Source organism: Aphelocoma coerulescens, chromosome 5 (genome assembly GCF_041296385.1).
Source record: "Aphelocoma coerulescens isolate FSJ_1873_10779 chromosome 5, UR_Acoe_1.0, whole genome shotgun sequence".
NCBI lineage: Eukaryota > Metazoa > Chordata > Aves > Passeriformes > Corvidae > Aphelocoma > Aphelocoma coerulescens.
Window position 1 is genome coordinate 45,730,498 of NC_091019.1, and position 13,324 is coordinate 45,743,821.

Consider the following 13,324-nt stretch of genomic DNA (forward strand, 5'->3'; position numbering starts at 1 on the left):
GAGATGCTTGTAAGTATTTTCCACTCCTCTCAACCATCTATGCACAAGAGTTCAGCTTTGCAATAGTTATCCAAGCACACCAACTATATGACCCAAGAAACAATTGATATTTTAACCAAGGTTCTTGGCTAGGAAGGGAAGCTGGAAATGAGTCATTATACCAACCCAAGCAGGTATGCCTGCATTGATACAACCCAATCCCACTCCAGATTACTCATCAGATGAGTTTTCTTTTGAAACCCAAGCTGACAAAGCCGGAACAGTAACAAGCTCAACTGGTGAGATAAGGACAATCACCCACAACAGGTTGGCACCACCAGTATAAGTAACAAAAGCATGATCTTACAAGCCAGCATTAGAACGAAGTTTAAAGGGATTTAACTGAAGTAGAGAAGTTCTCTGAACCTAATGGATTATGATAAAGAAAAAATGTGTCTTAAAAGTCAAGAATTCAAGGAATAAATTATGGGTAAGGGAATTAAGGTTTAATATGGGACACGAGCTTTAGTTTTTTGGGGTACCAAGTTGTAGGATTATAGTAAAGGACTTTAAGTTGAGGTATCAGCATACTGTGAACTCCTTCATTATCTATACATGTACCCCTCCCTCCAACAAACCATCCTCAGAGATAGGTCTCATGAGAAAGTTCCTTGGAATAGACAGGCAGGAAGTACTTTGGCATAATGCAAAACTGGATTGTCTATTTCCTCAGTAATCCTAACCCCACTGAGGGGTTCTCAGGACCCACGCATCTGAGAATGTGTAAAGAGAAAGCGTAAGGATATTGTGCCTTTATAAACTGATACTGACTTTTGGAGTTTGAGAGCCCTCTTTTGGAGCTGGCATACAGGAGCAGATGGTCTGCTGGTTGGTTTGGGGGCTGGTTTATTTATCTCCTCCATGCTTCTGCAGTCTGGCATTCCAGATAAGAAGTAGAGAAGATAGTACAACAAAAAGCCCACTTGAATTCCTCATGCTAATTTAACGTTTTCAATCTTTGAACCAAAAAAAGTAAACACCTGGGAGGAAGGGATGGATGAAATCTATCAATCCATACTTTTCACCCAGAGGGTGTTCACCCAGAGGGCACTGGAAGAGACTCCTAAGGCAAAGCGGTCACAGCACCAAGCCTGACAGAGATCAAGAAGTTTGGAGAATGCTCTCAGGCACATGGTGTGACTCTTTGGGCTGTCCTGTACAGCCCTTGTGGGTCAATGTCAATGTCCTTGTGGGTGCCTTCCAACTCAGTATATTCCATGATTTCAAATTTTTGACACATGCAGCCACAGTGCTCTGCTGCAAAAGTGTCCTAGAGCTGGACACAACCACTGTCACCTTTAAATGGCATTCAGAGCTTGTTGTTTTTCCATCACATTCTCATCTTATTTCAGATCCAACACTCCTTCTAGCCGTAGAGTCCCTACGAATGCCAGTCTGAGATGAAACAGTTTCATTCAAGGAAAAATATTCTAGGAGTTGATTCTTTGAGCAATCTTCTGAATAAGCCGAGTCAAACAACTGCGAAAGTTACACTGCTTCCAAAAGAGAGAGCAAAAGCAGCAAGTTCTTTCATTTATGGAGCTAAAAAAAAACCTAAACAGCTTTATTCCTGTCAATTTAAGCCTTGAACACATCCCCTATTAGTGAGGGGATGCCTGATGAAGACACCGAAGTACTAGTGGTCTGCCAGAAGCCCGAAAAGCATAACAATTTCAGTGAAAAGCACAGCCCATCAAGGGAAGAATAAAATTCTCCCTTGGGGTGCAACACCTTAACATAGGTGATTAAGGAATCCATTATTTCATCATACTGTAAATTAATATTACAAGTGAAGGTCATAACAAGAGCTTTGTAGCCTTTAGCTCAGGGCAAAGGGACATGCAAATGCAGTGATTATGCTACTTTTAGAGCCAAGTTTTCACAGCATTGCACCTAAGCTAACAAATGGTGCCATAAGCACCAGCAGGGCTTATCTGCAATTCGCATAATGTGCTCCCTGGTAATATATAACTGACTCTGAACAGAAATCAAGCAGACAATTGCAACAAATTTCAGGCTTCTGAAAGGAAGCAGAAAGACCAGTTTCATCTCATTGTTACATGAGTCAAAAAGTGGAGCAATAACTGTGGGTAGCCTTTGTACCATCAGGAGGCCTCTGATGAGCTACAGAGATGTTAAGATGACACCGAACAAAAGACTCCAGTTTACTGCCCCGGAAATATTCCTACAGCTGGACTCCTGTGAACATGTGTTTGAAAACCCCAGATGCTAGAAACACGTTCTAACTGGGCAAACTACAGAGCATGAAGCAGTATATTAGAGAGTTATCAGCCCCATTTGCACAGTCACTCCCATATACAAAACATGTAAGGTAATCAACAGGCAAATTAGACTGGAGGAAAGGTAAAAGTGATTTTCATCCTGCCTAGAAAATCCTATAAGCATTTTGCAGATTTAACGACATTGTATGACCAGACAGCACATTAAATTGGGTACGCATAAATTGATTCCAGAGTAATTGAGAATTTTTCATCTTGCCGTTTACCCATGCCTAAAACAGACGGGTAATGCTTCAGAGGATGTGCTACACAACACTGGTTTCCAGGAAAAGCTCAGCTGGATGTATTTGAAACAAAGCCAAAACCCATGAAACTATTTCCTGGAAATCAGTACTAGCAAAGTGTGTCCCTTTTCACCCTTTTGTGTTTCAACAGTGAGTGAATATTAGGTTTTCCTGGAATCATTCCTATCAATGCATGGCTCTAATAAATTCCAAGGAATTTACCTGCCATCAGAGACAGCTGTAATTCAAACCTATTCAAAATCATGCTCTGCTCTTTAAATTTAGCCACTTGCATTTTTCTAGTTATGATGCAAAATAAGATTATACTATTAAGTGACAATTTAAGGAAGGATTTGCTCTTCTGAAATAAACTGCCCTCCCTAACACAGAAAAACTGAGTCTTTTTCTTGAGTTTGTTTTTAATACCACATTTTGGACCCAAGTTTATGTTATGAGTTAAATGTAACCACCTTCAGAAACACACCTCAGAAAATCCACATACTTCAATTCCATGCTTTTCAGAACAAGTTCATTCAGCCCTTTACAAAATACTTCCTCACACTACGTAATTTTGTAATTTTTCACCCAAGCAATTATGAACTATTTCAAAAAGGTAAGGCTAATCCTTTTGCTTGATACTTAAGAAAATCATAATAACCTAGTTGGCTCTTCAGAATTTCAATAATAAAAAAGTTACTTTCCACACAGAGGTCACAAATCTACCAGAAAGTACCCCAGTGTAATCACAGGGCTCCTCTGATTCGATGTATTAGTAATAATAAAAAAGGTGAGTTTTGAGCCTTTTCTGCACACTAATATCTGCACTCCCTTACCAAAAGGTGATTGGGCTGTCATCCAGCAGAGAGATTCAAATATTTGAGAAAATAATTTCAAAACAAGTTATTGAGCACACACCTCCCCCTCCACCTCCTGCACCAAAATAACCCCTGGCTCCCACATTAGACATGCTGCAACGTGCTCTCATCAATTCATTTGCCAGCAAACAAAGCTTAAAGCAGCAAAGGGTGAGGATAAGTACTGTATGTTCTAGACCTCACATGATCACTTTTCTATTTGTCTGATATCAGAAACAGCTCTTACAATCTAAGTGCTAGAAACATGATTTGGGGAAGTACACTAGGCTGAGATTTCTCCAACACCAAAACTTCTTTAAACAGGATTTCCTATTTTTCATTTTTACACAATATTCACTGGCACTTCATATTAGCTCCATCTGCAGACATCCTATGTACAAACAAAACCAGAATACATGCATCTCTTCATGGAAGCCATAACCAACACAGAAACTGAAAGAGTTTCAATTCATCTGTCCAGAAGGCATACTTGTTAAGCAAATGTCTTTCAGAGTAAGATGTAAGATGCAATGCTGAGTTAATTTATAAAAAAAATCAAGGCTACATTTCTTTTAGGACTAGGATACTCTGTTGCTAACCACCTCTGTGCTTCAAGGTCCTCTATGGCAATCTTTACTGAGAGCCTAATATCAATAATGTGTTACTGAATTAGACATACTGCCCCCTTTCTGTACACTCACCCATGTAAGAGCCATGACTGCTCCCACAGAAAAGGACTGCTGTAAGCAGTTCTTATACACTGGTAACAGGACAAGCGTTTCACAACAACTGTGCAACAGAAATGTAACAATTACAGTATAGAGTAACTGCACCAACACTTCAGTTACTCCTTTAGAATTCTCAACACCATGAATACATATCAATATTTAAACTTTTATTCTAATGTCTTGGTAGATTTCTGCAACTGTTTTGACTGCTCTCCACTGTACTTTATACACAGAAAAATACAAGGGTGTCATGTTCTCAAGTGTCATAAACCAAAGTAGCTCAAAAGACATTAATGAACACATCAAGTTTCAAGTTGAGATTTAACCAGCATTCTTTAATTAGATATTTTAACTATTAAGAGGGATCCAAGATTTTTACTTTCATATTCCACAAGTCAGTTTTGGCAAAAGTATAAATTTAAACTCCTGTACTTTAAACCAATATGAAATGCCTTTTACTCATTAAACTCCTGTAAGAATGTTTGTTTTGGAATTTAGTGCCCTACTGTGACTCTGCTTAATTCTACTTCACAATGTTCACAGAAGGAAGTTACCATGAGGTAATTTTAGGCACTGATCCTTAGCTAATCTACTGCAAAAAAAACCAGGCACTTTACTCCAGTGCTGTTTCCCTTGATTATTTGTTTGACTTACTGAGATGTCCCTTCTGCGTCCTCCTATTTTCTGCTAGCCAACTGCTTTTGTGGCTGCACAGAGAACCAGAAACCAGCAACTGGGAAAGAACCTCCCTTAACATTTTATAAGCCAGATTGGCTCCCCAAAGCAGTTGAGGAAAACAGAACCCAAATCATCAAGAGTAAGTAAGACCTTTGGAGAAAGCTCACTGACAGTCACACTCTTTAGAAGAGGGCTCACATTAAGAGTTAGCAAGAAAATAGCTTGTGAACTTCATGTTTCAACAGTAGCTTTCCTAACAACAATTAATTCCTGTGAGGAATAAAGATCTCTGAAAATAATTTACAAGTACTGAAAATCAGAATTATCCATTCCAGGCTAACTGCTGAAGCAGGCAAGACCTTTCACCTGGTAACAGAAGCTTTTTTGAATAGGTCTTAACATGAATTTATTCTTTCTAATCACTATCAGTGAGCCAGGAGTCAGTGCCTAAAATTACTCACCAGCTAACCTGCATGTGTTCTGGACTCCAAATGAATTTAAAGTCATATAGCTTGTGCTCTGGAGCTGACCCACAAGCTTCTCTTTGCAACTGCTTCAGGTAAAAAGAATTAATAACATTTCTAAATCAAAACTCAGCCTCCAGATCAGCATCAGAAAGCCTCCCAAATTCAAACCAGAGCCTTTCTTTAGGTACTGATGCTGGCACATGCAGTGTCTCTTCCCCAAACCCTTGTTTCTGCAGCTGGGGGATCTTTCAGTAGGTTGATATAACTGTCAGTGCAACTTTGCAGTGAGACAGATGAGGAAACTACTCTGAGGAAAAATAACTCAAAAGAAACATTATTTTTTTAACGACACAGCAGTACTTGTATAGTATTTGGGGCATCCAGAAGACAAAGAAAACAGCAGAAAACTTTGAACACCACTTCTCCTCAAAGAAACACTCAAGCCTCAGCCACATCATTTCCCCCTGAACATTATTTCCCAGTGGTTACCTTCTGTTCTTCTCTTTCTGTTGCATTTTGACACTTCTCAATCTTCCACTGCCGCATGAAATCTCGCAGATATCCAAAGAGAGTGAGAACACCATAGCCTACATAGGTCAGCACAGCAACCAGCATTGGTGTTTCTTCAAAAGCTTCATTGAAAGGCCTTTTGTATAATCCTCCATTGTGCACAATATGATTTATCTATAGTAAAAATATAAAGAAAGGCAGTTGAGGTATTAATTCAAGAAAAGGCAGATAGACATTTCAGAGTAGTCCCCAGCCCTCTGGTCAGTTATAGGCTCTGCATCCCCCCCCACTCAGCACAAAGTGCTTCCAGCTAAGTTCAGCCATTACTGCCAGCCTCCACATAGAAGTTGCCATATTGCTGATATAACCAAAGTCACAGTTACCAATCTAGGGTAGTTTAATCTAACATCTCATTAAAATTATTTAGCTTGCAAAGTTACATACAGAGCATTGCTTACATCTGGGCAAACCAAAATGAAAAAAGTGCCTTCACCAACAGGACACAAATAACAGAATAGTGATGTTTCCTAGGATTACTACAGAGAAAAACAAAATAGAAAGTAATAGTTTTATTGATCTAAACAATATATTCTCAGACTTGGAAGCCTATATTAGTGTAACAAAACAATCATAATCCATGTGTCTCTGTCGCCGTTAGCCTAAAGATGCTGACATAAACACTGTACTCATCCATGAGGCGGACATGACACCACAGACAAAAAAGTCATTGTATATAGAGTCTCAACACAGCATATATGTCAGCACCAGAACAAAGCAAAGCTTTCTGCATAAAATCCACGCTAAAAGTCATCTTGCTACTTACATATCATCTGAAGGTAAGGTATTTGCTAGCTGCCAAATACATACAGCAGGTCTATCTCAAGTACAGTTACTGGAATATGCAATATTTGTGACTATTACAGAAAAGCTTCACAGCTACAAGCCAAGTGCTCGCACAACATTAACACTGGGAAAAAAAATAATGGAATAATGGTTTTAACTAGACTACTTTTTCAAACAGTTACATTAAAGATCAAATCTCATAAGTCAATGAATGAAAACACAGAAACCTAGCCATTAGACGCAAATTGCTGTCTGCATTGCTAAAAGTTATAGACTGGCTGCACTGTAATAGAATGGCTACATATGAAAGAACACTCTCCAAGATATAAATCCCCTTTGTGTAGCATCAAATATATATAAAAATAAGAAATGTATTTCTTAAAATATACTAATCAAAGAAACCTCAACACCTAGGAAAGAAATTGAAGCTAAACACATCCAAAAAAGACAATGGCAAATAATTCCTGAGGGGTGTGAGCCAGCAGACACAATATAACCAATTATTCACCTATGTCACTCATATTATCATATGAGAAAGTAAGGCAGAATTGTACAAACCTCTATAACAGCTGATGAATCAATAAAGGCACACATACTTGCTGGCCTTACCAGACACTGCATTATTTGGAAAGTGATACCTGCTCATCTCAGATGCTGGAGCAAGTCTGTATTTCAAGTCTGTCATTGATAACGTGAAAGCAATTTTTCAGAAGCAAGGGTCTGCTGTTGGGGATACAATTATGCTACAGCTGTGCAGTCACCAAGTATAAGCCACAACAGCACCTTCCCTCCTGACAGCCATTTCTACCTCTTCCCTTCTGTTGACACAGTTTTAAGCAAAGCAAAGCTTTGATTTGGCCAGCATAGTCGAGGGGACTTTAGAATAGGCGCAAGTATGGAAACAAAATAGCAAAGACACAGTAGGAACTTCCCTTTTAGTAGCAGCACTTAAAGCCTGATGCAGGTAAGTAACTTGCAGTGCTTTGAGGCCAGGTTTAATACTGAAGTATTATTTTAAAAACATACTGCATACAGTGGTGGCTTGAGTTAGAAAATTACTATGGCTTTGGAACAAGTGTACGTACACTTGCTTACCACATTGCAGCTCAAGTGCTGGCAATTTAAGGCTTTAATGCAGGCCAAAGGTTCATACACTGTTTTCTTCATGAACGATGCCAGCCAAAGAAACTGCCCCAGCCCCTCACTCCCACTTTGAGCCACCTGCACCAGTCTCCAGCTTGCACAACTAAAGCAACTAAATCTGATTATCAGCACAGTATCCCTTCAACACTGAACCTATCCATGTTGAAAATATAATCATTTGCAGAAGGTTATTCATTAGACTGTAATAGCCTTTACAGTTCTGCTCCACAAAGTCATTCGATAGAGCTCAGCAAACAAGAGCCAGCAGCTTTTGGAGAGAGAGGAGGGGCAGCAGCACCACGACAATCACCAAATCAGTGAGCCAATTGAAAAGGAAAGGAAAAACCGTGAAAGCAAAGGAAAAACCGTGAAAGCTGCCTCTTCCCTATTACTCTCAGGATTGCTTAACTGTATCACTATGGCTCCAGTACCCAAATCTATAGAATTTTATTGCATCCACATACAAGAAAGACCATGCACCAAAGCTCCAACCACCACAGTTTACAGCTTGATGAATTACAAGTTGAAGTTTTGCATCCTCATGTTGTCAGACCAGGCTGTGAATAGCAGCTATTCAAGAGCAGGCACACTACATACCTGCCACCCGGGCCTGTCTACTAGCAGCTGATTTCTGGATAAGCAGACAGAAAACTGGTAATGACTACTTTGCAAAGTACCTAGGATTGAATAACTAGAGAGTACATCAAAGCTTCTAATGCCTTTCCCAGGTAACTGGAAGTTCAGCTAGAAGAGATGAAAGGCTACATCCTAAAATAAAGGATCTGAGGTTACCAAATACCAAAATGTAGTTAGAAAAAAAACAACTAAGAGAGCCAAATCTATATGCAAATTTAATCAGAATAAAACCATACCAAATTATTCCAGGTCTTTGGAGGTGCCTGGGCTTGTAATGCTAAAACTAAACAAGTTATTCCATATGGTTGAACTCAACATTTCACTAAGAAAGGCTGTTTTAGGAATACCTGTGTTGATTCAACCCATACTCCAATCAATTTCACCTCTCAGTGTCCTTCCACCAATGTGCTTACACATGCTTATATTCACCGTCAGCTACCACATCAGCTGAGAAGCTTGTGTTATCCTAGCTGAATCAAAAAATTAAAGACTGAATGCAATTCCACAAACTCTTCATGAAGCATATGACCATAAAAAAACCTCTAGAGCTGACTACAGAGGAGACATTTATAGTCACATTAAATACAAGCCTATTTGTTTTTCTAAGAATGCCTTATAAATCCATACATTAGACTTCAAATGAAGGCTTACATGCTGCAAGCTCCAAAGCTGCTGCAAAAGAGCAGCAATTTTAGGTCCAGAGACCAACAAAGGAGGTGGCTACAGTTCAGTGCTTCACTTCCTTTTCATGGGAGGAGAAAAAAGGCGTGGAAGATTAAGACTTTTATGATTTCAATAAGCCTTATGATCATAAAGTGAGCCATGACCTTTGAAGTAGAATATACGGCATATCCAAGTACAAAGAAAAGTCAGAGTTCACTTAAACATGGTTCAAAAAAGCACATGTATGCTCTTTCCTGTACCATGCAGAGTATATGTACGCAGAAGAGCACCATCACATTAAAGAACTCAGCTGCAGGAGAATCAGAGAGCACAACTCAGCTGGTTACAGGAGGCAGCAAAGAATCAGCCACAGGTAATGCCTGTATTGGGCCAAACTCTTGGGGAAACAAATCACATTAAACAGTATTATAACAGTTACTGAGCAGCAGCAGCAGCATCACACAGCTACTGCTAGAAAGGACTCCACTGGTCTAAGCAGAACACATCTGAGTCTGATGATAATCACAGAATGTACTGAGTAGGACCCACAAGGATCATCAAGTCCAACTCCCAGCCCTGCACAGCACAACCCCAAGAGTCACACCATGTATTTGAGGGAGTTGTCCAAGAGCTTCTTGAGCTCTGTCAGGCTTGGTGCTGTGAACACTTCCCTGGGAAGCCTGTTCCAGAGCCCAACCACCCTCTGAGTGAAGAACCTTTTTCTAATATCCAACCTAAATCTGCCCTAGAACAGCTTCAAGCCATTCCCTCAGGTCCTGTCACTGGTCACCAGATTGAAGAGATCAGTGCCTGCTCCTCCTCTTCCCCTCATGAGGATGTTGTAACTGCAGTGAGGTGTGCCCTCAGCCTCCTCTCCTCCAGGCTGAACAGACCAAGGGACCTCAGTCTTCATAAAGCTTCCCTTCTAGATACTTTCGCCATCTTTGTAGCCCTCCTTTGGATGCTCTCTGTATCCTTTGTGAGTGAGAAGACAAAAGCCACGCGCAAACATGGGAACATCGGCAGATGCTCCCATAGACAACACACAGGATTTACCACAGGGCTCTGGGTACACACCTTGCATGGCAGGCATGTATTTTAGGGACAGAAGATGCTACAAGTGCTACTGCACGCAGGACAAGTATTGTAACTGCTTATTGCTGCTACCCCAGGAAAGGCCCAGCACTCTGTATTACAGAGGCCATTTCATTCCTTACTGACAGGAAGAACAAATTAAGATGAACCTGGAAGACTTCATGTAAACACCTTAAAAAGATTATTTACGCTGGGACACAACTTTGCTAAATTCTTATTAAATTTAGTAGCTTCTCATTGCAACATACCACACATACTGCAGAAATTTTACTAACAGGTTTGCAGCTTCTATTTTTAGAAACACAGTGTGAAAGACCGCATCCATGAGTGTGCCTCCGTATGCAAAAGTGGTCACATTTATTACAAAGGATTGAGGAAATCAGCACTACAGAAACCACGGCAGTGAGAATTCCATGATGGCAGCTGCTCTAAGCTGTTATGTATTCTGTGGTAATTTTACTGTCACCTTGCACTGCTTTGCTTAGACTTCAAATCTCAGACTGTTGCATGGGTAAAAAGACCAAGTATTTACCACCAAAATTAGAATTAAATTGGTTTGAAACACATTTTAAGCTCTTAAAAAACCCTCACAGGTGATAAACTTGTTTTATAAAACAGACTTTAAGAGTATATTCCTCATTAAAGATTTGTTCTTGACAGGTATTATCAAATATTTTTATTTGCAACTAGTTACTCACAACAAATATGACAGCCCTTAAGATGCACTTACCGCATCTACAAAAATAGCGTAAATCTTCATCATGTTTAAAAGTTGTTTGGTTCCCCCCACCCCCATTAGCAAGTAAAGAATGCAATTAAACTTGGGGTTTTTTGCTTGCTACATATAGGTGACAATTTCAATCCTCCTGAGAATATACTTTTTTTTTCTGACAGTTTACCTCAGATTTAAAACCTTAAACCTTACATGTAACTTTATCTATTATGTTCAGTAGATTTTAGGCATACAGAATTTTGACAGAGAATTTCCTAACTGCATGCTTAATTACTAAATATGATTTACAATAAAGATTTCCAAAGACAGCACAGGTCTGCAGTGCTTCCCTAACAAGTCAATCTCCAGGCTCTCAGATACCTCTGAAAGCATTTCCAGACATATTTTTGAATCTGCTCTCATTTTTATAGACATGAAACCCCATTACTTCCTAAATTTTCCAACTCCTGCTTTCTCAACTGTAAGTATTCTTCAAAACTATACATTTGAATTAAAAACAGTTCTTTTTCTAGGATTCATTTCTTAATGATGGCAAAACAAAAAACTGGAAACCTCATTGAAGATGGGCCAATGTTTTATGTTCCACCTAGAGAAACTGAAGTCAATAGATAATTCAGATAAAGCTTTTGTCCTCCCAACAAACTGAAAACATGAAATTTAGAAAAACATTGGTTTTGTTGTACAATTAAAACAGAAAAATACAACATGACATATCACTTAAGTAGATATTGTAAAAAAAAAATTAACTTGTATACATTTATAACAATTTCTTAGAGCATTTAAGGTTTATCACCAGCTAAATTTGAAATGGCAGTACAAATATAGTCTATATATTTTTAACACTTCACCCAAACTAATTTCTCACTAGCACATACCCCAGTCTAAGAGAAGCCCATCACATCAGCAGCTACCATGAGCATTTGTTTTCATACCAGCACAGACACACAAATTCTCAACAAGTACAACACTGGCACTACACCTACTAATTTAACATGATGGCCTCAAATAATTGTTTAGCCAGGGAAAATGTTGAGTACCTACTCCTTCCACAAAGGCTTACAGTCTTTTATAGCTGAATTTGGTATTAGAAAAAGATCGTTGTGCACAGGTACACTTTTTCAAAAATAACAGTTTTGTCAATTAACATATCTGAACAAGGTTGCAGTCTTTTCTAGATCAGACAACTTTCTTCTCACTTGAGTTTTACGTTACTAACACAATAAATACAGTCAAGCATAAAACCAAGCAAGAGTCGGAAAGTAGTAACTTCTTTCCTCAGGTCTGATATAAGCCTCAGAGTACCTGCTATGAGCCCTAAGGCACACATTTTTACAGGGGTTCGGGGATTAAATGCTAACGTCTAAACCTGGACAAACCCTCCAGCAATCCTGTAACCATGGAATAACCAAGGCTGGAAGGGACGTCCAGTGGTCACCGTGTCCAAGCCCCAAGTCAAAGCAGGGCTAATTACAACAGGTTGCCAAGGGCCACATCCAACAGTCTTGAACTCCTCCATGGATGGAGATTCCACAACCTCTCTGGGCAACTTCTTCCAGTATCTTACCACCCTCGTGGGAAAAATTATTTTCCTTATGTGCAATCAGAATTTCCCATTCTTCCAAATTACATGTGTTGCCTTCCATACTATTGCCACACGCTTCCAAGAGCCTGGTCTCATTTTCTCTATATCCTGCAGCCAGCTAGTTAAGCTCCTCTCTCCGAAGGTTGAGCAAACCCAGCTCTCACAGCCTCTTCATTTCCTGGGAACCCTCCACTGGATTCACACATTGATGTGGTTATGTCAACATCTTTCTGGGAAACTCAAAACTGGACACCATTTGCAAGATGCAGTCTCCCAAATGCTGACTAAGGGGGAACAACCACTTCATGAAGAAGTTAATGAGATTTAGATTCTCAGGATCATCTTTTTTTCCGTCTGAATTTTAAATTGGCACACAGATGTGAAAAAACCTCACAATTCTGTACTCCAATTCTTTATTATACCAGTGGATAGGGTAGTTATTTAGCATATTTATCTTATCCTAAGTTTCATCTGAAACGAGATTCATGTCACTGCTACCACTAAATCACTTGTAGCAAGAAAAACTTGCAGTATCTGCTGCAGTCATCTTAAGTGTGCTCTCCGAAAGAAGTTACACTAACCTGAATTCCAGCAAAAGCATCTAAAAACCAAGAGGAAGCTATTGTTCCCCTGCATCCTGAAGCATCCCACGAGATGAACATACAAGCAGTTTGACTGCTCTATTTAAGAAGAGCAAGCACAAATCACAGGACTACACAAGCTGTTTTTTGCATGCACACACCAAAGCTTCCAGGAAAGAAATACCTATCCTGGTGATTTTAATAATTGTTAGAATTCAGGACTTGTGACAGTTTTAAAGGAATGCAAA

The 13,324-nt window shown here is 39.4% G+C and overlaps 1 protein-coding gene across 4 annotated transcripts in view; it reads right to left on the reverse strand.

Annotated features, from left to right (window-relative positions):
* The window catches only part of SPTLC2 (serine palmitoyltransferase long chain base subunit 2), an 80,446-nt gene that overhangs the window by 63,273 nt on the left and 3,849 nt on the right, over positions 1 to 13,324 (reverse strand). For all 4 annotated transcript variants that reach the window (XR_011151427.1, XR_011151428.1, XM_069017976.1 and 1 more), the window contains exon 2: positions 5,780 to 5,974. Coding sequence is in view for 2 of the 4 variants with exons in the window: in XM_069017976.1 (XP_068874077.1) it covers positions 5,780 to 5,974 (195 nt within the window). In the remaining 2 variants the exon portion in view is untranslated. The remainder of the gene's footprint in view (positions 1 to 5,779; positions 5,975 to 13,324) is intronic.